General features: G+C 43.2%; 3 protein-coding genes across 10 annotated transcripts in view; 2 read left to right on the forward strand and 1 right to left on the reverse strand.

Annotated features, from left to right (window-relative positions):
• LOC135160257 (protein sidekick) overlaps window positions 1-8,628 on the forward strand; it is a 19,609-nt gene extending 10,981 nt beyond the window's left edge. For all 4 annotated transcript variants that reach the window (XM_064116597.1, XM_064116599.1, XM_064116598.1 and 1 more), the window contains 3 exons: window positions 866-5,236; window positions 5,777-6,420; window positions 6,585-8,628. In XM_064116597.1, coding sequence (XP_063972667.1) covers window positions 866-5,236; window positions 5,777-6,420; window positions 6,585-6,827 — 5,258 coding nt within the window. In that variant the 3' untranslated portion in view covers window positions 6,828-8,628. The remainder of the gene's footprint in view (window positions 1-865; window positions 5,237-5,776; window positions 6,421-6,584) is intronic.
• Window positions 8,608-10,998, reverse strand: LOC135160302 (probable aminoacyl tRNA synthase complex-interacting multifunctional protein 2). 2 transcript variants are annotated; one of them, XM_064116710.1, is made up of 4 exons: window positions 10,505-10,998; window positions 9,650-9,793; window positions 9,362-9,569; window positions 8,608-9,013 (listed from the first exon to the last, which is right to left on the reverse strand). In XM_064116710.1, exons 1-4 carry the CDS (start codon window positions 10,667-10,669, stop codon window positions 8,646-8,648), a joined length of 885 nt encoding a protein of 294 aa, XP_063972780.1. In that variant the 5' UTR covers window positions 10,670-10,998; the 3' UTR covers window positions 8,608-8,645. The 2 variants fall into 2 exon arrangements, with proteins under 2 accessions (XP_063972780.1, XP_063972781.1); XM_064116711.1 differs by having other exon boundaries at window positions 10,523-10,993.
• LOC135160254 (nucleosome-remodeling factor subunit NURF301) lies at window positions 10,268-22,875 on the forward strand. Of its 4 annotated transcripts, none has more exons than XM_064116592.1 (6): window positions 10,268-10,409; window positions 12,973-17,379; window positions 17,822-18,084; window positions 18,304-21,044; window positions 21,195-21,279; window positions 21,550-22,875. In XM_064116592.1, exons 2-6 carry the CDS (start codon window positions 12,986-12,988, stop codon window positions 21,750-21,752), a joined length of 7,686 nt encoding a protein of 2,561 aa, XP_063972662.1. In that variant the 5' UTR covers window positions 10,268-10,409; window positions 12,973-12,985; the 3' UTR covers window positions 21,753-22,875. The 4 variants fall into 4 exon arrangements, with proteins under 4 accessions (XP_063972662.1, XP_063972661.1, XP_063972664.1 ...); XM_064116591.1 differs by lacking the exon at window positions 10,268-10,409 and adding an exon at window positions 11,247-12,089; XM_064116594.1 differs by lacking the exon at window positions 10,268-10,409 and adding an exon at window positions 11,247-12,089 and having other exon boundaries at window positions 17,855-18,084.
• Window positions 22,876-23,266: the final 391 nt, after the last annotated feature.

The following is a 23,266-nucleotide window of genomic DNA, read 5'->3' on the forward strand; positions in this document are numbered from 1 at the left end:
TGAACGGAGACAAAGTGTATTCATCACCATGGCACAGCTTGATATCATGCTTGTTTCAATTTTTTTTATTTTGTGTGCAATTGTGGTTGCGTTTGTAGCCAGTGATGGAAGGAGATGAGTTAGATCTATTTTTTCAACTGTATTGGCAAACCTGGAGGACAATTTTATATTCATATTATTTCAATCTAGCAATTGTGAGAGACATGTTTCTCGGAAAATCAAAAGACAAGAATATCCCTTAGTGAGAGTAACATGGGTACAATACTGGCAATATCTTATAAATGGATTCTCCATTTTGGAAATTGTAATGTTGCTCTCCTCCTATTTTTTATTCACAAAAAATTGTAAAAAAATTAGGCATCTTCTGAAGATGAATATCCTCCAGACCGCCCTCATCTCATTCCACCGTTACTCTACCAAATATAGAACCCCAGCGTGACTTTAGTTGCATCTTTCGAGTTTCGACCCTAGACCGCTGTTAGAAATAAAAAATCACGCATGAGACACTCTCTCCATCCACTCCAAGCCCCATCTCTTGTCAAGATTACCTCTATACCACTTGGATTGTCCGAGAAGTGCGGAGTACATTAAACTTGTTTCATATTTTTCAATAATGAGCATCGTATTTGGGACGATGTCATTTGATGAAAATGAGATCATAGAACGGTAATATTCAAATTGCGAATTTGTTCTGACAAGAAGCTTGGCCCATCTCATTCTGCTGCATCTGCAGCAGAGATAGTACCCCAGCGTGACTTTAGCTGCATCTTTCGAGTTTAGCCCCTAGACCACTCTTAGAAATCCATCACGCATGAGCCAGTGTCCCTCTTTCACATCAATTTCCTAATCACCTCTCACTTTTCAGCATCAACTCCAATCTTGGAGACCAGCCCTCGAAACCTGACAGTCCTAGATGGGAAGGACGCGATGATAGTGTGTCGTGCAGTGGGTGCTCCAATTCCGAACACTACCTGGATCCTCAACGATACTATACCCGTGGAAATAGCAGGTAGGGTTCAGCTTCTAGAGACAGGTGATCTCTCAATTTCTGCAGTCAAGTTGAAGGACGCCGGGAAGTATACATGCATTCGTTCGAACGACGCTGGTTCGGTTAATGGCTCTGGGTACTTGTCAGTTCACGTTAGAACTCAGATAATCCGTCCCCCCAGTGACACCTCAGTACTCCTCGGCCACACAGCCGAGCTCCAATGCAAAGTATCAAACGATCCAAGCGTTCCTTACGACATTGACTGGTTCCACAACTCTCAGTTGATGAACACTAGGGCCAGTCCAAGAGTCAAAATGCGCGATGATGGTGCCCTTGAGATAATAGCAGTTCGTGCATCTGACGTGGGGGAATACACATGTTCCGTCATCTCTCCGGGTGGTAATGAGACTCGAAGCGCTCGTCTCAGTGTCATAGAACTCCCCTTTGCCCCCATAAACATCATCGCGGAGAGAATCGAAAGGATATCCCTGCGTGCGATAAATATTTCTTGGGTCCCAGGCTTTGACGGTAACAGCCCCACCAAGAAATTCGTGGTGGAGAGGCGAGTGGTCCCGGAGATGGGGCCCATCGCTGAAACCCTATCGAATTGGGTGGTGGAGAACGACAATGTATCGGCGCAGGTCAGGTGGTGCCTGCTAACGGATTTGAAAGCAGCGGCTGCTTATCAATTTCGAGTGACGGCTGTTAATTTGGTCGGTGAGGGTCCACCGTCAGAGCCGAGTAATATCGTCACCCTTCCGCAGGAACCACCGTCCGGACCGCCCGTCGGTCTCGTTGGCTCAGCACGATCTGACTCGGAAATCATCACCCAGTGGCAGCCACCCCTCGAGGAACATCGGAACGGTCACATCCTCGGGTACATTCTGAGATATCGTTTGCATGGGTATTACAATCAGAGCCCTTGGATAATTCATAACATCACTAATGAAGCGCAGAAAAATTATCTTATCTCGGATCTTATCACTTGGAAAGATTACATAGTTCAAATTGCTGCGTACAATGATAAGGGAGTAGGCGTTTTCACGGAGGGTTTGATTATTAAAACTAAGGAAGGTGTGCCCGAGGCACCTCCAACTAATGTTCGAGTTGAGGCGGTTAATTCAACGTCAATAGGCGTCTGGTGGAAGCCACCAAATCCTCAGAAGATCAACGGCATCAATCAGGGGTATAAGATTCAAGCCTGGACCGGTGGAAACTTCACAGAGAGCAATGAATACAAATTCCTGAAGGTTCCACCGAGTCTTTTTGATCCTCTTGCTGAACAAAATGCTGTTATCAGTGGTCTTAAGAAATACACCGTCTACAACATCACTGTTCTCTGCTTCACGGATCCTGGAGACGGTCAACGCTCCAGTCCAATCGAAGTCAGGACCAGTGAGGATGTGCCCGGAGAAGTGGAGAACCTTCAATTCGATGATATCAGTGATCGAGCTCTGACTGTCAAGTGGAGTCCACCGTCAGAGATTAATGGTGTACTCACCAGCTATCAGCTGAAGTATCAGATTAAAGATAATGTTGATTCCCTCCGAGTTCTCAATTTCAGTTCTGATACGTTATCGTGTAAAGTGGAGCGCCTCCAGCCAACAACTCACTACCGATTTGAAGTGATAGCCTGGACGTCAAAGGGGTCAAGTAAACCAAGAGTCGCGACGATACAGTCTGGGGTGGAGCCAGTGCTGCCGGAGCCGCCCTTGAAACTGGCTCTCTCCAATATCGATGCTTTCTCAGTTGTCTTGCAGTTCACCCCTGGCTTCGATGGGAACTCCTCGATCATCGCTTGGACGGTGCAGGCACAGACCAGACGAAACACCACCTGGTACAACATCTACGAGGTATCTGATCCCGACGCATCGACAATAACCGTTGGAGGATTGATCCCCTTCATGCAGTACAAATTGAGATTGATTGCTAATAATGTAGTGGGTGCATCGAAACCCTCGGAACCGACGAAGGAATTCCAGACAATCCAGGCACCTCCATCCCACCCCCCAAGGAACGTAACCGTTCGGGCCATGAGTGCAACTGAACTCAGGGTCCGTTGGATACCCCTTCAGCAGGTCGAGTGGTATGGAAATCCCCGGGGATACAACGTAACCTATACTGAGGTCAGGACTAACAAATCTAAGAGCATTGCCATTGAGGATCACACAGCTAATTCATACGTCCTGGACGGCATGGAAGAGTTTGCGCTTTATGAGATCGTCATGCAGGCTTACAACGACGTGGGCTCGTCGCCGTCGAGCCCCAAAGCTGTGGAGAGAACAAGGGAGGCGGTACCCTCGGTTGGGCCATCCAATGTAGAGGCTAATGCTACCTCTTCCACGACTATTCTTGTCAAATGGGGAGAGGTGCCGGTGGTGCATCAGAATGGTCAGATCGAGGGGTACAAGGTGTACTACGGAGCGAGCGGATCGTCCTTTCAGTACAAGAACATCCCCAAGAATACAACCTTCACGACCACACTCACGGAACTGAGAAAGTTCGTTCAGTATCACATTCAGGTGTTGGCGTATACAAGACTGGGAGACGGAGCCCTCAGCATTCCTCCAGTGAGGGTACAGACATTCGAGGATGTCCCGGGACCGCCGTCAAACGTCTCATTTCCCGACGTCAGCTTCAGCACAGCTAGGATTATCTGGGACACTCCGGAGGACCCCAACGGTGAGATTCTCGCGTACAAAGTTCTCTTTCATCTGAACAACAGTCAAGAAAGACAGTTCTCGAAGGAGTTCCCAGCGTCGGACAGAACATTCCAGGCTAATGGTCTCGAGTCGGAAAAGTACTACATGTTCTCGGTGGCAGCGCAGACCAGGTTAGGCTGGGGTAAGACCGCTTCTGGACTGGTTCTGACGACTAATAACAGAGAGAGACCACAGCCGCCCTCGATACCGCAGGTCAGCCGGTCGCAGGTCCAGAGCAGGCAGATCACCTTTTCGTGGACACCTGGACCCGATGGCTTTGCACCACTGCGTTATTACACGGTGCAGAAGAGTGAGAACTCTGGCCCTTTTCAGACCATTCCTGAGAGGGTCGACCCCACTCTCATGTCATACACTGCTAATGATTTGAAACCATTTGCGTATTATCAGTTTAGAATTCAGGCGACTAATGATATTGGACCTTCAGTGTGGAGTGCTGAATCCGTTCAGGTGCAGACCCTGCCAGCTGCACCTGCTAGAGGTGTATCTGGTCTCAGGGTCGTGCCAATCACGACTACAAGCATCGAAGTCCATTGGGACGTCATTGAAGAAGTTCACTGGAGTGGAGATCATGAGACTGGTGGCTATCGGGTTGTCTACCAACCGGTCTCCGATTTCCCGACAGCTCTCGAAGCAACTCCAAAGCAGGAGATCCTGGGGATCAAGCAGACCAGGATGATCCTCAGCGATCTGATGGAGGATCGCAATTACGAGATCGTCGTTCTTCCTTTCAATTCTGAGGGGGATGGCCCAGCCAGCCCTCCTGTCACCGTTTACGTCGGGGAGGCAGTTCCCACGGGTGAGCCTCAGAGTGTCAAAGCTGAACCCATCTCCGGGACTGAAGTGACACTCCAGTGGAAGCCACCACTCGCCAACATGCAGAATGGAGATCTCTTGGGCTACAAGATATTTTATCTTGTGACTGATTCCCCTCAGCCATTGGAGAAGAAACAAGAGGAGGAGATGGAGGTCGTTCCTGCTTCCTATCTCACACACAATCTCGTGTTCCTGGATAAATACACTGAGTACAGGATTCAGGTGCTGGCGTTTAATCCCGCTGGTGATGGGCCTCGATCACCACCGATAACTGTGAGGACTAAGCAGGATTTACCTGGTACACCGATCAATCTCCGCTTCTCGGAGATTACTATGACGAGTATGAGGGTCTCTTGGGATCCCCCCAAGATGAGGAATGGGGAGATTGTGGGGTACATTGTGACGTATGAGACTGCTGAACAGAATGACAAGTTTAGTAAGCAGGTGAAGCAGAAGGTGACTGAGACGAGTCTGCTTGTTCAGCCTCTGGAGGAGGAAGTTATGTACACATTTATGGTTCGTGCATTGACCATTGATTTTGGACCACCGATATCGGGTAATGTGACGACCGGGCCACAAGACGGGTCACCCATGGCACCGACCAAACTCAGTGTCACCAAGACTCCGGTGTCCAGTGTCGATATGCAGTGGGTCAATGGTGCCTCTGGAAAAGGACCCATTCTCGGCTACTACATCGAGACACGACGAAAAGGTAAATGGAAGTTTTTTAGAGCTTATGTTTTGACGTTAGGCTTACCTGGTGGGTAATTACTTTCACGTCATCATAATTATTTTTTTTCATGTGCTATTTTTTTCATTCGTTGCACAGCCATGGAAGATTGGCGAAAGTGTAAGTGATATGATCCCCCTTTGAGTTGAATTCCTATCGTCAAATTCAGTAGATGGCATAGAAGCCAGAGAAATGGATAGAAACTACTATTTAGGGCAATTTATGGAACTCGTTTTGTTCAGTTGTGAGTGAAATGGCTAGAGGATAATAGAGTTGGGATTAAAATGGTCATAAGTCAGTTCACCCTTACCCACAAGTCTCCTGAGGACCATTCGATCCTCAATGCTAACAATTCCCGGGGAAAATCTAAGTATGAAAAACAATCGCCTCGCGGACAATGCCCCGCAGTTTTCTTCTTCCCATTTCTTCACAACCCAGAGTTCTCTATAAACATCTAGTCAGACCCTAGACACCACCTTGCCATGAAATGTCAAAATTCATGAATTTATTGTTCTATTCTAGACGACACAAGATGGCAGACAATAGTGAAGACAAGCAACGGTCCCCTGAACGACTACTCCGTGTCGTACCAAAACCTTCTCCCATCGACGTCATACCTCTTCCGGGTGATTTCCTACAACCGATACGGGATAAGCTATCCCGCCTACTCCTCAGCAACAGTGGTAACACCCTCGAAGCTCTACTTCGAGTACGCCTACCTCCAGTACCAGCCCTTCTACAGGCAGACGTGGTTCATGGTGACCCTGGCAGCCACATCAATTATCATTATCATCATGGTGGTGGCAGTGCTTTGTGTGAAGAGCAAGAGTGACAAGTACAAACAGGAGGCGCAGAAGACCCTCGAGGAGTCGATGGCTATGGACATCGATGATAGACAGGCCTCGGATCTCTCACTGTACAGGACCAGACCATCTGGAGGGCTTAGTATCGGTGGTGCTTGTGGTACACTGGGGAAGAGGAACACTCTTGGTAGAAAATCAATGCATCCACCACCACCTCCAATGCATGGAAAATCACCACCCAGACCCTCACCTGCATCAGTTGCTTATCACAGTGATGAGGAGAGTTTGAAGGGATATGACGAGAACCCTGATGACTCCAGTGTCACTGAAAAACCCTCCGAAATCAGCTCTACTGACTCTCAGGTGAGTTTTAGGGCGCCAGAATAATATATTAAATAGTTTTAAACTGATTCAATTGATTCAATTTAGTTTTACTGATGTAAATTTTAACCCCTAGAAAATAATGATTAGCAAAAAACATGAGCCATAAATTAATAGATAAAATCAAATAACAATATATTCGTCAGGGCTCGGAAAGTGAGAACGAGAGCGTGCAATCAGATCCCCACTCCTTCGTGAACCACTACGCCAATGTCAACGACTCCCTCCGCCAGTCCTGGAAGCGCCAGAAGCCAGTGCGAAACTACTCGTCTTACACGGACTCCGAGCCAGAGGGTAGTGCGGTTGTAAGTCTGAATGGCGGACAGATAATCATGAACAATATGGCAAGATCTAGAGCCCCATTACCCGGATTCTCATCGTTCGTATGATAATTCCGCGGATGAGAATAAATCGTTATTATTGTGATATACAACTTTAACATTATACAATTTATTAATTTATAGTCGATTCACTCGTCCAGATCTCCGTAGTTTATGATGAGGAGGAGATTACTTAAGCAATACTAGAGGGGAATATGAAACATTAGAAAAGGTGACTATTTAGGTGAAAGATTTTTGAGGATTATGTGATCCTCAAGAGCAGCTGACTCCGTTAAAAGTAAAGAAAAACATCGTGAAAATCTTTTTCGTTGTTTTTAGTGGAAGTCAAATGCTCACCAGGGTCAGAAAATTAATTCTCCCACCTTTTCTCTGTTCTCGTCCAGAGGTCATTTGACCCTCAATTCAAAGATACTTTAATTATCTTAAAGAGTCGTTTTTTCTGTAGTTTCATTTTGCCCATCTTCTCTTAGGTAGAATGTATTTTGAGGTATCCTGGAGCTTTCAAATATTCATTAATCGATATCATTCATATCCACTCGTGAGATTCTTATGAAGTTATCATATTTATCGCCTGTGCCACTCCCTTATTTTTATTTTTTATTTTATTATGAAGATGAGATTTTTCCTGGAGTCAGAAAAAAATGGTTTTGCTGGGGAATCACCTTCTTGGGATAAGAATTTAATTTTTTTTTAATTTATTTCTCGAGGCAAGTGATACCCAATCAATTATCCAATTCATTAATTGAGTAATTAAAAATAAATTTATCTCCCAACAGAATGATCCTTTAGCAAATGTTTTTCGTCAGTGTTCGCCATCCTTTGTAAATGTAACTTTCACTCATGCGTACACCCTGTAATATCGAAAAAAAAACCATATCGTTGTACTCAGTACGTAAGAAACTTTTTTGTAAAGAATATTAGGAAGAGTTAATAATCGAGTGTCTGTAAATATTACCAACACACTTGACTGAAGATTTAATTTTTATTATTCAATTGGTTCCTCTTGACGACGGGGATATTTAATTGTAGGGACATTGTCTGTCGTGCCGTGAGAAATTTCGATGACAAGATCTGCTTTTTGCAACCGAGAAATTTTTATTCATTAATTTTCTTAATTTTTGTTTATCTACGAAGTTCTTAAAATGAAGTGCAGGAACCAATCGACAAATAAATTGAATTAAATTTATAATAAAAAAATTTTTGTGGTGAAATTTTCTCAAAATATCTCGGAAATTTACAAAAAACCCAAAAATCTATATTGAACTGGTTTTTGTAGATATCTCTAAATAAAGTAACAATCCGGACAATCCAGTCAGACATTTTGTTATGCAAAAAATAAGTTTGAACGGGAATTCTGTGTTATAACAAAATTTTAAAGTCACTTTGAAGTTTCTTAATTGTAGTCTGATCTTTCTCGTATATTTTTTCAAAAATATTATTAAATCATGTGGTTAATGAATTTTGATACCGATATTTGAGTTGGGATAGGGAAATTGTAATATTTTTTTCTTTAAATCGGCGAAACATTGGGTTACAATTTTCATCCCATCACCGTGTGACAGACATGTTTCCCAAAAATAGTTAATAAACCAAGAATTTTAGGACCAATATACTCGGGAGGGTAGGAAAAAGGCTGAATCTACAAATTCGTATTAATAACCCTGAATGCTACAATCAGGGCGCTCTCACTGCCCACCACGAGACAATTTCTGAGTTTAATTTTTTTTCTATTTATATGTAAAACTAGGAGAATCTACTTATCAATCAATAAGTAACTTTAAGAAATGTTTTTTCCTTTCGTACATGTTATTACCTTTAATAAAAACAATTTATTAAATTTGTATCAATATTTATTCGTCAATTGAATCAGTTTTGGAAAGTCTGTGAACATTTTGAAAACCACTGACACAGATTTGAGGGGGTAGACACGAGGGATGATTGCTTCAAAGCTGACCAAACAGCTGCGTCTGCAATTCCAGGACTTTTTTGACCTGAAAACCACAAGCTAGCGCCAAAGTCCTTCTCTAGAAGTCCAATAATTGTCATTTTCTTCTTGGGACTCTTCTCGTAGGCAAGTTGATGCGATAAATCCAGAATTCGGTCGATTTTCATTATTTCTTCTGGAGAAAGGGAATCGTAATTGTCTAAGCGTCTTGCCAGGTACCTGAGGAGATTAACTTCACCCAGGATGTTGTATCCATGGAGGCCAGAGAGCACTATTTCCGTATTGTTTACTTGAAAACAAAATTAAGAATACATTAAGACCTGATTACGAAAAACGAGGGTGCAGGGAATATTATTCTAAATTTAGAATATCTCGTGACTCAACGATGCAATTTGGATTAATCTGGATTCATTTTGAAGGGTTGGAAAATCTCTAGAGAATGAAATAAGAAAATATAATTTTCACTCAGCCAATGTTGAGTTACGTAATTTTAAAGAATGTGAATTTTTGTTCAGTTTCTCTGATGAATAGAATTTTTCAAAATATCTCAAAAAGTTCCCAATATTCAATGTAAAAATGAATTAAAAACTTGAAAGAAAACTGAAGAATCAAATTTCAATTGACATTCACGAATTACCTTGTTTCCAAATCAGCGAAATATTGACAATAGTATCTCCACAGCCTCTCCTCCTTTCGAAACCTGGAGGAATGCGTCCCTTGACACTGGAATGCGTAAAAGGTTCTATTCTGAAGTCCACATCACTCCAAAGTTTTCCTAAAGCAAGGAGCGAGTACGAGGGACTCTCAGGATTGACATTCAACACCAGGTCTATATTCAGAGGTTCCTAACAACAGAAACAAATAAATAAACACTCAGGAAAGTCTCGCGAGCGATATCTACCCTCTCAGACGGAAATTCTCTCACCCTTTTGACTTTCGGCAGTCCAGAAGCCTTCTCATTTTTCTTCAAAACATCACAGAGATTCAGTACTTGCTCCTTCAACTCTGCCAATTGTACCAGGATTTTTTCCTGTCTAGTTTCCAGTGCTTTGACTTCTGGCAGCGGACTCTGGAAAAACATGTTTCTTTCAAAATCAATGGTTCATGTTTAATATAAATTATTAATTAATAGAATTCCCCATTTCCCATTCTTTGTGTATATTAATATCTCAGGAAGGCCCATAATTGAAAAAAATATATCTGTTACCCTGAAATTTTTACTAAATATATGAAACACACGTGTTGACATTCCCCATTTTTCCCATAAATCATGAAAATTTCCCTTCGCAAATTCCATAATCAAAGGAAACATCCGTTATCCTCAGGGATTAATCACGAAAACTCAATAAAATTTCATCTAAAAATCCTCACCAAAGTGACTCCACATTATTTTAACCCCATTTTCCATTCTAAATCTCCATGATGAGATGTTCTCCACTGTTTATCATTCCGATTCGCCTTCTCATTACTCCTCTTCCCGAAAAACACCAAGAAGCGAATTTTCATGTTCATCAGGATGAGGAAAATTTTTTCGAGGGGAAGAGAGAGAGGCACCTCCACACACATCGATCAAGCCCAACACCCAGAACCATATTCTCTTGGATCGAGTGATTAGTGCCCCTTGAAATTTCGGGATAACTTCATCGTCAAGAGACGTTTTTTCAACAACCATGGCCCTCACTCGCGTGAGTTACAAAATTTTATATTAAATAACCTGGCGCTCTGGGGCCCATGGAGGTGTCATTGTTACGAGGAAATCAGAATAAAACAGTGGAAAAACCTTTAGAAAGTTGATAACCTGCTCAGTGACATTCGACACGATCCTGCAGTCCTGCCTCGTGTGGCCATTGCGATGAATATTTTTCATTTCGTACATGCACTCACTCGACCGGTCTAGCACATCCCCGTGACGAATGATCGGACGTAATTTGTACATTGTCGCCATTGAGACGATTATTTTTTTCGTTAGTCAATTTTTAGAAAAATTTTCCGTACTCTCTTTGAGGATTTCTGTTTTTTTTTCACTGATTTTTTAGTCTAGTTCTTAGGCTCTCACGGAATTGACATGTTTCAAGGACGCCATCTTTATTTGAGGTTTTTTCATTGTTGTTATTGTTATCCCCTCCAGGGGATTTTGTCATGTGCCTGGGGGTAGTGATTAGGGATTTAAGAAAAACAAGTTGAAATATTCAGTTTTTCTAATAGGTTTTTACGTTTTTGTAGAGATAAAGTCCAAAATATTTTGGATATTCTCGGATTTTTTAAGGGATTTATCTCATGGGCAAGATGGCCGCTCACTACGGTAGTCAATTGTAGATCTGAGTTGTCAGTCAGATTTGACATGTAGACGATATTATGAAATTTTTAATTAATTTCTCTCAGGAAAAAGAAAATCGGTCAGATGTTATTTTTTTGAGCAATTTAGGAATTAATAAATTGCTCATTGCTTCGTTAAGAAAACTTTTTGATATCTTACGTTTGGCAGAACTAAAAACATTAATCAATTTTTTTGAAATTTTTTAAAAAAGAAGTAAAGCGAAAAAAAGGAAACTTTTGTCAAACAAAAAACCAACTGTTTTATCCTGGAGTTGGAAAATAATTATTCCACCTTCGCAAAGTAATTAAAAAATTCTCAAAACCCCAATTAACAAAAGTATTGACTCCATCAGATAATTATTAATTAATTATCTCTTAGGGCAATATGTTCTGGATAAATCTTATAGAAAAAAAAATCAACAAATGTCAAACCCTTCATAATTCTCGAAAATTGAAATCCCCTGTGATTTGATTTAGGCGGGAAACAACTCCAATCAATACCCCTGACTCCCGCCCCTCCTGCCCTAGAAGACCTTCCTAAAAAACCCCCTAAACCCCCTCAAAATTCTCAAATTCCTTGAAAATAATATTCCCCCCGCGAAAATCTCGAAACTGCTGAAAAATTTGTTTTCACTCTGATTTTCTACTGACCACCCCTGCCCGTACCTCAGCGCTGCAGATGGCGTATTCCTCGTCAAGTGTGAAAAATCTCTCTCGCAAAATCTTCGTCTAAAATCGTGTTGTGACCAAAAAAAAAAAAATCTAACCGATCAGTATTGAAACACCCCCTTAGAAACCCCTAAAAATGCACGTCCCCCCGAGACCCCCGACGAAAAAGAAAATAATTTGCCCGTAAACGCGAAAAAGTGCTGTCCTCTCGTGAGGCTTGACCAGAACTAAGGTTATCCGTGTGTTTCGCGGGCATCGAACGTCGTCAAGCACCTTACACCACCCCGTACTGATCCTCCCCCGTGTGTGCACCATCGCAAAACCCTCTCCCATAAGTGGCGAGTGATCATCAGTGCTAAAATAATCAGCAAAACTGAAAGGTTAGAAAATTATTTTCTCATTTTTTCCCTTCTCAAAATTGACCTCCAGTGTCGCCCCCTGGACACATCGCAGTCGATGGTACGACTCTCGTGATTGGACGCATCCGAAGCTCTCAATATTTTCCAAAAAAAATCGCCCAACGACCCCACGCGCCTGAAAAATGCCAGATCCAACAAATAAGTGACTAAAATTCACGTTTTCCTCCGACATTTCCATAAAATGCCGACTAAAATCTTGAAAAAAAGCCCTGTCCATCGTCACTCGAATCAAAATGGCGGAATATCCGGCAGTCATGGATTGACCAATGCCGTATCGCCTCTGTTCGCCTGTCTCTCACCGAAAAAGCGTACCGCCCTCCCGCAATATAGCCCCCCTGGCGTCACTGTTGTGCTCCCTCTAATCGAGCCCCCAAGTAATTTTTGCTACTCGTCATTGAAAAATCACCCCCGAGGCCGCCGACTCGATAGAAACCCTTGTGACATATTCTCAAACAGTTGAACAGTGATTGTGATACCACGAGGTGTCTACTCATACCTCCCCTCCGTGAAAATGCCATCGAGGCCCTCATTAAACCTTAAAATCTGACGAAATCGCGTATCACCCTCGTTAATTTCAAAAAATCCCCTCCACAAGTGCGCGCAGCATGATTTTTCTCATCACGTGACCTTGGTTAAAAAAAAAACAAATGTTGATTTCCAATTACAAACATGGCTCCATTGTCAATCCAGTGGTGTTTATTTACAAACGTTTGTTATCATCAAGCACGTGTGAGAACAAGTGACAGAAGTTGAAACGCGAAATCAAGAAAAAAAAATAACGAGCAAATAATAAATTGTCCCTTTGAAGGAGCAGTCCCTGATAACAATAATTTGTGGTTAACAGACCCCAGAGCAGTATGACGGGGAGAGGACCAAAAAGGCGGGGGCGACCCCCCAAGTCAGTGGTGATGGAGCGTCCGAAGACGTTCCAGTACCACCTGATGAAGAAGCCAAAGTATCTTCAGAAGGGTGCTGATACCCCGAGCTCACAGCCAAGCACCCCAACAGCATCGAGACCCTCATCACCAGTGGAATCTGAGGAGAGCAGAAGAAGTACGAGATCGACGAGAAAATCAGTTTCAACAGTGACAAGAGGTGGTAAGTCTCGAAAAGGTGGACATTCAAGTGCGTACCAGAAACGTAGTTACAATACAAACGTGGATCTGAGAGACTCAGAGTATCACTATGGCTCTGATTTCGGTGATGAATCGAGTGACAAAAGTGAGGTTGACGACGATCCCCTCCTCCAGTCTGAGCAGGAGAGCTCTGAATCAGTGGGTGAGCCTGATCCCTCATCAGACAGTGACTTCTCCCTGTCGAGTTTCAGCAATGGAACCCCAAGAAAGAGTCTTCTGTCATCAGCAAGAGCTCCCAGTCCTGAACCCCTGTGGCTGCAGAACAGAGAGTTGCCTTCTCTTGATATTCCCAAGTCATCTGAGGACCTCCTCATAGGGAAAGAGCATGTCATGCCAGCTCTATCGATTTACGAAGTGCTGAGACACTTTCGGTCACTGGTGAGATTATCGTCATTCAGATTCGAGGATTTTTGTGCAGCTATAACTTGTGAAGATCAGACAAATCTTCTTGCTGAGATTCACATAATGCTGATGAAGGCATTACTGAGAGAGGAGGATTCCCAGCAGACTCACTTCGGCCCCTTGGATCAGAAGGACTCTGTCAACGTTAGTCTGTACTTCGTTGATCCCATGACCTGGGCTGAAACCCTCAGATCATACGTCGAGAGTGACAAAAACTTTGAACAATCCATTCTACAGATACTCACCACCACCGAGTATCCCTTCTGTGGAATTGAAAACAGATTGAAGGTGCTGCAGTTCCTCACCGATCAATTCTTGATCACAAATCCAGTCAGGGAGGATCTTCTCCACGAGGGAAATATGCACTACGATGATCACTGCAGGGTCTGTCACAGGTTAGGGGACCTTCTCTGCTGTGAGACATGTCCTGCTGTATTTCACCTGGAGTGCGTGGAGCCTCCACTAGTCGATGTGCCCACTGAGGACTGGCAGTGCAGCATTTGCAAAGCCCACAAGGTGTCTGGGGTTGTTGATTGTGTGCCTGATGTTGAGAAGAATGGACTACTCTGCAGACAGGAGCACTTGGGTTTCGACAGACATGGCAGAAAATACTGGTTCCTCGCGAGGAGGCTCTTCGTCGAAAGTGAGGATGGTGAGATTTGGTACTACAGCTCTCCCCTGCAGTTGGAGGAATTGATGAGGTGTCTCGACAAAGACGAGTTTGAAGTGGCCCTGTACAGGGAATTGTCGGACTACAAGGACGAGATCATCAGGCAGATGATGCTCACTGAGAGCATCACCAATCAATTCAAGGGAAACAAGAAGTCGTATCTGGAGGTGGAGAATGCACAGATTATGAAAATCCAGAAGGAGAGATTGGAGAGGAAAGAGGACGAGGAGAAAAATCCTGAAGAGAGTGAGAAGAAGGAAGAAGAAAAAATGGAGGTACCTGAGGATCAGGAGTCGTTACAGGAGGAGAAGAAGTCAGATTCCCCGTCTGAAGGTGGGGAGGAAGACGACGAGGAGAAAGGAAAAAAACCATCGTCGATGATCACTAGATCTAAAACAGGATCACTCACACCGAGAACCTTCAGCATGGACGACTTAAAGAAGAAGAATGTCAATGAACTGGAGAAGATTGATAAAATTCTGAAGGACGACAGGTCTGACAACACCAGGTTAACCAGGCAGAAGGCCCATCAGATCGCCACTGGGACTCATCTCTTTAAACTGGGTATGGACAACAATTTTAAGTCCTACGTGAATCAGTATAGTACTAACACAATAGCTCTGAACAAATCTCAGAGGAATGAGGAACGTGATAAGAAGCGTCACTTGTCACACAAGTTCTCGTTGACACAGGCCTCGGAATTCAAGTGGGTGGGGAGTCTCACTGGTGCTAGGGCACTACTTGTCAGCACAATCAGGCAGACAATACTCCAGCTGGAGAGTAACATCCAGGCTCCCTTCATGCATCCAAACTGGCATTTGCTGAGAAAGCCCTGGACAACTGCTGTTGGCGTATGTGTTAATCCACGGGACTTCGCGAGAGCTCTCATTGTCCTTCAAGCCTGCATCAAATCCTGTGTCTTTGCCAATGTCTGGCACGATCAGCTGGGGCACGTCAAGCTACAGAGAGTGACTGCTGTGGAGCGTGAGGAGAAGAAACGACTAGATAAGAAGGAGAAGAAGGAGAAAGAAGACGAGGAGGAGAGGAACAGATTGACCTTCAATTTCGTCAAATATCCATTGGGCCTGAAACACCAGATTTGGAAGCAGAAGGGGGAGGAGTACAGGGTTCATGGCCAGTGGGGATGGTTATGGATATCTGCGAGTCGCAGGTTCAAATCGGATGTCAAACTAAAGAGCCTTGGTCCCCAGAAAATCATGGTCCAGATCAGGGACTCCGGGGGCATCAAGATCTTAGCTGTTGATCCCCCGACGTACGACTTTCTCATGCAGGAGTACTTGGGACCAAAGAAGGAACCAATAGATGAGGACATCAAGCCTCCCATCAAGGAGGAAGTTGAAGCTGAAATCAAGGAGGATGACAATGCCACGGAAGAATCCAAAGATAGCAAACCAGACAAGAAGAGCCTGTCATTCCTGGCTGGTATGAAGATTGAGAAGGTCTTCCCACCTATCGACAAGTTCGAGGAGATCGACGTCATGAAGGCCCTGACAACACCTGGGCGTCTTCACTACCCCAAGATCGCGAAGAAAACGAGAATCGATGACTTCCTAGCGAGAAGAACACATCTCAAGATTCTCGAGGAGCGAAGGCTGTCGCAGACTGAGAAGCTTAAGGATGCCAATCAGTTGAAGAAGGAGGAGACTGAAGACGACGATGATCACGATGACAGTACAGCCCCTGGAAGCTCGATTCTCGGGATTTTATCAGGGGAAAGTCCCAACAAATCCCTTCACCCATCAGCCAGGGAGATGCTGATGGCCGTCAGCAAGAGGATTCGCCAGGTGAGGAGTCAGTACGCAGCTGTTGTAAGATTTGGAAAGAACAATCACTGCTACTCTCGATACTGTAATATGACTGGTCAATCACCCAGGACACCCATCACCCCTCAGAGTCTCATCAGCACTTGCTACTCCCCCACTTGCCTCCAGAAAGCTAGACTCAGGAGAGACCTTGTTGCTCTCTTGAGGAAGGCCAATGCTTTGAATAACAATCAGACTGTCGTTGAGAACCCAGCGACTCCAGCACCGAAACAATCGGAGGAGAGCAACGATGATGCCATCAGGAAAGATCTGGAGTCAGCAGTAGCTCTGGCGACACATTGTGCTGAGGAGGTACCAGCCACCAACGTCAATGTTGATGAGTCCCCGAAGGCCAAAAAAGTAAAGCTTGAAATACCTGACGAGCCCAGCCAGGTCGATATCGAGAAGATCGAGGAGGAGAATAAGCCAGAGAAGACTGACGACACTAAGCCTAATCTTGGCTCTACGACGACAACTGTCAACAAGAGGGGCAGGACTGTCCAACGGTGCACCATGGCTAAGGAGCTCTCTGCTGATGGCACTGAGAGAATTTATTCCACTGTTAATCCAGAGGGCAAGGTCTACCTCAAGAAAGTGGCGATCTCATTAGCTGACAGAAGGAAGAAGAGAGTACCTGTCAAGTATCCATTATGCTCAACATTCAGTACTAAGAATAATAAGAGAAGCATCTTATTGTTACCCGAACATGAGCTCAGGAAACTTGCTCGGGTTGGGGGCAAGGTTCCTGTCGCTGGTTTCCATCAAATTGCTAAGGCCAACATGGCGGTCTGGCCCTATCCCTGCCCAAGGCCCCTGTTCAAGACATGTTGGCTGTACAGGACTGTAGGACTCAAGTCACTGGCAGCTGCTGCCCTGCAACTGAGGATTCTCTGGGGATGTCTTAGGTGGGATGACATGGTTGCTAAACCTGCCTCATCAGATGGAAAACATCAGATCACCACCGATACTGAACTCCTGACCCTCGAGATTCTCAAGCATCGACATGTCGGACAGTTTATGGATAGGACCCAGTATCTCAGGAGAAAGGTGGTGATCCCGTTGGAACTACCGAAGCAGATCAGGGAGGTCACCAGCATCAGGAGTGGGCTGAGGAAGAGGAAGAGACCGGAGAGCCCTCAGAGCACTGAACCTCAGGTCTCGGAGGAGTGGGTTGATGAGGACAAGATCGAGCTGTGGGAGATCAAACAATATGGTGACAGGTAAGGGGGTTTTTGTGGGCAAAATATGACTCTCGCTTTCGAAAATTTTAAATGTGAAGTTTCATTTGGCCTTCAATAATTTTGTAAATTCATTTTTTTTTAAGAATTAAGCTTATGATTCATTCAAGTGAGCCATGATCTCAATTATTGGTTTATTCTGAGTGTGAAAACCTTTCAGTTATATGGACTTTTTTTTTTCACTTTAATCCAGTAATTAAAAAGTTTTTCTTTATTTTCCATCGTCATCATTAAAAAATATTCATCAAATTTTGGCAAAATGATTTAAGTTCACATTTTCGCTACTCATTAACACTTATTTTATTCATGAAATGTTGCAAATCGTCTCGTATTGTCTTTTCATTCCCGCACAATTAACACCAATAATAACAAAATTAACTAATCCCATTGCTTTTTTCGCTGTTTTTCTTGAACCATGATGTAGGTTGGAGAAGGCTAATGCACAGATTATTACTAGGAGCAGATCGGGTGGACCGCAGACTGGTTCATTCGCAAATAGGGGATCACTATCTGGTACCAGTGAATCATTAACAAATAAAGCAACCCCCGACGAGATCAAGGAGAAGATGGAACAGCAGTTGAGGATACAGAGAGCTGCCCACCAGCAAAAAAGGGTTTTGGAGACACTCAAAAGCCCTGCCAATGCCACTACACAAATTGTCAAAGTCACCACTAATTCTAATCAAGGTTAGTTGCTTGGAATTTGAGAGATTCACGAGTCGGGAGACCATACCATCAGAGCAGACCTCAAACTAAAGAATTTTGTTGTGAAAAAAAAAAATCTTGAATCCTAATTATCATAAAAATAATTCATAAAATCAATTAATAAATCCACGATTTCCTTAAATTGTTCTTCTTCAGTATATCCCTTCTCCAGTTTTGCTCATATAATTCTTCGTCTTGCAGATGGCACCGTGAAGCTGGTCTCCAAAGTGGCCATACCAGCGACCCCAACAAATTCTCAGAAATCTCAATTGACATCTCTCCTGACGACTCCAACTCAAAGTAAAACAATAATCGGCACACGTCGAATTTACATGACAAAATCAGCAGACGGTACAACCCGTGTGGTCTCAGGACCGACAAGTATCCTGCCAAAGACTACAACTACTCCCTCCACTCCGGCCCCCCAGTCATTGATAAAAGGTACCCCCCAAACGCCCCAACAGCCCCAACGAGTGCAAATTCTTCGAGGACCAGATGGTAAACTACAGGTGCGAGGTCTCATGCCAGGGCAGCAACTCGTCCAAATGCCCGATGGTAAACTCCACGTTTTGAACACCAGCCAATCGCCTGCGGTAACAGCTCCCCACACACCCACTCCCCAAGTCACAAAGACAGTGACAGCCGTACTAAAGCCACCAACGATAAAAGCAACTCAAGTCAAAGTTGCTCCATCACCACAAGTAACACCAACTCGCCTGAAAGCAACTCCACTGACAGTTGTCTCCAACAGTAGTGGTATTGTGACAACACCCAAGAGTACACTGATGGTGGCTAACGCCAATCAAATGCCGATATCAGGACAAGTCATCAATACAAATCAAATAATCGTCAACAATACAAATTTGGCGCAGCAATTGGCGAGTGGAAAAGCCCAATTGGTGTCGCACAATGGACAACAGTTGGTGATAAGGACAGCAACAACCGGTCAACAATTGGTCCAGATGTTATCATCGAATTCTGGAATTATTCAGGTTAAAAATACAACCCCCAAAGTAGTGACAGCTGTGACGAATGTTAATACTCCAGTGACTCCAAGTACACCAGTACCTGCCAGCACTCCAGTACCTGTGAGTACTCCAGCTGCTGTAGCATCAGTAGCAACAGCAGCAGTGGCAACACCATCAGTAACAGAGACAACGGCAACAGTAGAAGCGCCAACAGTTGCACCAGCAACTACACCAGCACCAGTAGCTGCTCCAGCGACTCCAGCTGCGCCAGCACAGGCGACTCCAGCTGCATCAGCTCCAGCAACACCAGCAGCAGGAAGTGTTGAAGCTTCTCTGCTAGCAGGTCACCCACCTGGGACGATCATAAAATGTGTGACAGCACAGTTGATACAAACAAATCAAGGCCCAAGAATTGTTCTTCAAGGGCTCCAGGGTACAGAGCTGAGTCCAGCCCAGACAGCAATGGTTCAGCAACAAATAAAGCAGCAACTGATGAAGGCACAGGCAACCTCGGGTAAACAGGGTGTTTTGGGGCCAATGAAAATTTACCTGGCAATGCAGCCAGTTTCTTCTGCTGCCACGACCCCCCAGACACCGACTAAGCCCGCAGTACCAGCACAGGGGGTGAAAACTCCCGTTACAACGCCTGTCAAACCAGTCGTAGCAAAGGAAAACATTCCAGAGACACCAAAACAGATTCAACAGCCGGATAAGCCGAAGGTAGTTGTTCAACCAGTCTCAAAATCACTGGATCAAGATGAGCAGAAGGGTCTTCACACCCTGGCCAATGGTCAACAACCATCGCAGACCCCAAAGGACCCCCTTGGTCAGAATAAATTCATATTGACACCAGACTACATTCAGCAGACGATAAAAAATGCATTAAAACAGGAGAATCTGAATCCTGAGATCGAGGAGAAACTCCTCCAGCTGCAAAGGTACCAGGAGAAGCAGATGAAAGTGGATTCATTGCCCAATAGTCAAGCACAGACACCAACAACGCCAATATCAAGAGCACCAGCGAGAAAACGTCCAGCGACGATCAATCCAGTAGTGCCGAAGGAGCCTCCTGTAGTCAACGATAAGGATTCCACTTTTCAAGATCCTCGGAAGAGAATAGTAATAAAACAGGAGCCCAAAGAGGTCAAGGATGTTAAGGAGAGTCCCACGAAAGTGGTGAAGGCTGAGGAGGAAACCCCCAAGAGATCCATCAAGATGAAGGAGAGCCAGGAGGCTAGGAGGCAGCAACAGGTCCACTCTAGAATGCAGGTACTGCTATTTAGGCACAAAGAGCTTTTGAAGAAGGACATATTGAAGAAGAGGGCTCTCCTGGAAAAGGAGTTGCAAATTGACATTCAGAAGGATCTATCTGCTGAGTTGACCAGCAGAACCAAGGCTGAGAGGCACAAGCAGGACGAGGTGAAGGTTGGGAGCAAGAGGAAGGCTATTGGACAGCCTCCAGGTCAGATGAGTCCCACTAGCAAAGGAAATAAAGCGAAGAAGCACAGGTCTTCAGGGAGTGGTGGAACACCACCTGGTGGTCCTTCTGCGGGGAGAGTAAAGAAACAGAAGCTGTATTGTCTCTGTAGAACTCCTTATGACGAGACCAAATTCTACGTTGGATGTGATCTCTGCAATAATTGGTTTCATGGAGAGTGCGTTGGCATAACTGAGGAGATGAGCAAGAGTTTGTCAGAGTTTGTATGCACTGAGTGCAGGCATGCCAGAGATACCCAGGAGCTTTACTGTCTCTGTAAACAGCCTTACGATGAATCTCAATTTTATATCTGCTGTGACAAATGTCAGGACTGGTTCCACGGCCGATGTGTTGGTATTCTTCAATCTGAAGCAGATAATATTGACGAGTACGTCTGTCCCAATTGTCAAAGAAATTCGTCCGTCAATTTTGCTAATATGAAGAATCTTAGTGCGAAGGATCTGGATTTATTAAAGAAACTCATCAAACATATCCAGGTGAGGAAATATTGATTAATAACTATTTTTTAGGAAGTTTTCTTATCAAGGCATTTTCTTGGAGATTTTTTTTTCTGGAAAAGATGTTCAATTTCCTTTTTCTCGAATTTACCTCTTATACTACTATATTTTATTAATCTCATGTTTCAGGCCCACAAGAGTGCCTGGCCTTTTATGGAGCCCGTCGATCCCAATGAGGCCCCTGACTATTACAAAGTCATTAAAGAGCCAATGGGTAAGTTGATAATTATTAATTCGACAAAGGCTTTATATAAAGCGACACATGTCACTAATTGCACATGGCTGATTCATGGTAATCGATTATTTCATATTCGTAATCGATCATTTGATAATCGACGAATGCACGATCGATTATTTTATAATCAAATAGCGAATATATTCGTCATCGATCATTCTATAATCGATTAGCGGATATATGAAGCATTTTCAGGAGTAAAAAGTAGCTTTGACAAACTTGTCTAAACAAAAGTTCAAAACATTTCAGATCTCCAAACAATAGAGCTCCGAATAAACGACCGTTCCTACAAGAAGCTCAGTGAATTCATCGGGGATATGACTAAAATATTCGACAACTGTCGTTACTACAATCCTAAGGAGTCGCCATTCTTCAAGTGCGCTGAATCGTTAGAAACTTACTTTGTCCACAAGATTAAGAGTCTTAGGGAGAAGTTTTCCGAGAGCAAGTGATTTCCCAGCGACTAGTGACATAGGATTCAGTGTTCCCCCTAGACCCAAAAATCCATTTTTTTTTTTAATTTATTAAAGGACAAAGTAATGAATTGCGTCGACTGGTACGAGCGGGGTAATTGTGAAATTTACAGTTAAATATATGTTCCTCCGCTGAATTTTCTTTTTAAACTGTAATAACTTGTGAGGAATTTACACTCTTATAGATTAGTGTGGGGATGAGTTTAGGTATACGCATAATAAATTGTACAAATATTGTTTATTATGCTTAACAAGTAATGACTTAAGTTGTTTTAATCACTACAAATTTTCTATGAAAGTGTTTATAAAACGATAAATACGATGTTTAGGGTAAGTATGAAGCAGAGTGTCAAAATGAAACGATGAAAAATCACCATTAGCATTGTAAATAATATCAGATTAATGCTGAGTCCTGATTTATCCACTGATATGTGACATTTTTATGACAATTCGATAATCGAAGACCGTCTCATTCTTATTAGCTTTTCATGGATTAATCAGCATTGATCGTTAAACTTTTTTTTCTCTTCGTTATTGATAATTATTTCTTTATTGATTTGCTTAAGGAGAGGGGAAAATGGTAAAATATGTAAATTTTTATGCCAGGGTAAACAAAAAGCGGATGATTGTACAGTATTTTTAATTCAAATTGCTCGATGTAATTCTGATGATGAGATAATTAGTGGTGGAGAATATTGATATGACGTTTACGTTTAGAATTAAATTTCATTAATATTATTTTTCACAAGTTAAAACATTTAAATTGTAATATTAATGTGTGCAAGCACCTATCTGCTCCTTATTTTTATTACGATGATAATAAAGGAATAATTGTAGCTTTCGTTGAGAGATGGACGAGTTGAATTTATCACGGATTAATTTTAAGGATAAGTAGAGTTAGATTTACAATAAATAGATGGTAATGAGAGAGGGAAGGAGATATATACGACCAGTCGTTTAGCCACTGGAGAGTATCGTTTTTCGTTGGGTCTTGAATATCCATAACTTTTTATTTTATCAAGAAAAAAATACAAAATTTGAGGAAAAAAATCATGTAATTGAGGAGGTACGCAAGAATAAAGAGTTTAAGTAATTAAGATTATTCTTTCTGGATGTTTTTCATGGTTTAGTTTGAGGCCCTCATTTAAACTCTTCCTTACCCTCATTATTATCTGTAGGGGGAGGGGGGGGGGAATTTTCACACAATTTTTTTTATTCGTGAAAAATAAAATATATTTGTTTATTTTTACATTTTTTTTTCAAAATTTCAAGGTCGTCAATTTTTCCCGCCTCATATCGTAAATGGCTAGATAACGATCTTTATAAAAAATCAGTCAAGATTCGTCTCTTCTTGCCCACAATAATAAAAAAAAACCTCTAGACTAATTCATATCCTATACGAACAGGTGAAAATAATATGTTCGAAAAATTCTTCGTGCAAGACTCCGAAAAAATATTCTCCCCATTCTGAGATCCCTTCGTAATAACGTCAA

Source organism: Diachasmimorpha longicaudata, chromosome 3 (genome assembly GCF_034640455.1).
Source record: "Diachasmimorpha longicaudata isolate KC_UGA_2023 chromosome 3, iyDiaLong2, whole genome shotgun sequence".
NCBI lineage: Eukaryota > Metazoa > Arthropoda > Insecta > Hymenoptera > Braconidae > Diachasmimorpha > Diachasmimorpha longicaudata.

Bases quoted from the DNA above. Each gene is read 5' to 3' on its own strand.
- LOC135160302 (XM_064116710.1), bottom strand. From the start codon at position 10,669: ATGGCGACAATGTACAAATTACGTCCGATCATTCGTCACGGGGATGTG. The intron at 9,794-10,504 runs GTTTTTCCACTG...ATGTTTTTCCAG, and splicing joins AGGTTATCAACTTTCTAAAG to AGTCCGCTGCCAGAAGTCAA. The intron at 9,570-9,649 runs GTGAGAGAATTT...TTCTGTTGTTAG, and splicing joins GACTGCCGAAAGTCAAAAGG to GAACCTCTGAATATAGACCT.
- LOC135160254 (XM_064116592.1), top strand. From the start codon at position 12,986: ATGACGGGGAGAGGACCAAAAAGGCGGGGGCGACCCCCCAAGTCAGTG. The intron at 17,380-17,821 runs GTAAGGGGGTTT...ACCATGATGTAG, and splicing joins ATCAAACAATATGGTGACAG to GTTGGAGAAGGCTAATGCAC. The intron at 21,280-21,549 runs GTAAGTTGATAA...AAAACATTTCAG, and splicing joins AGTCATTAAAGAGCCAATGG to ATCTCCAAACAATAGAGCTC.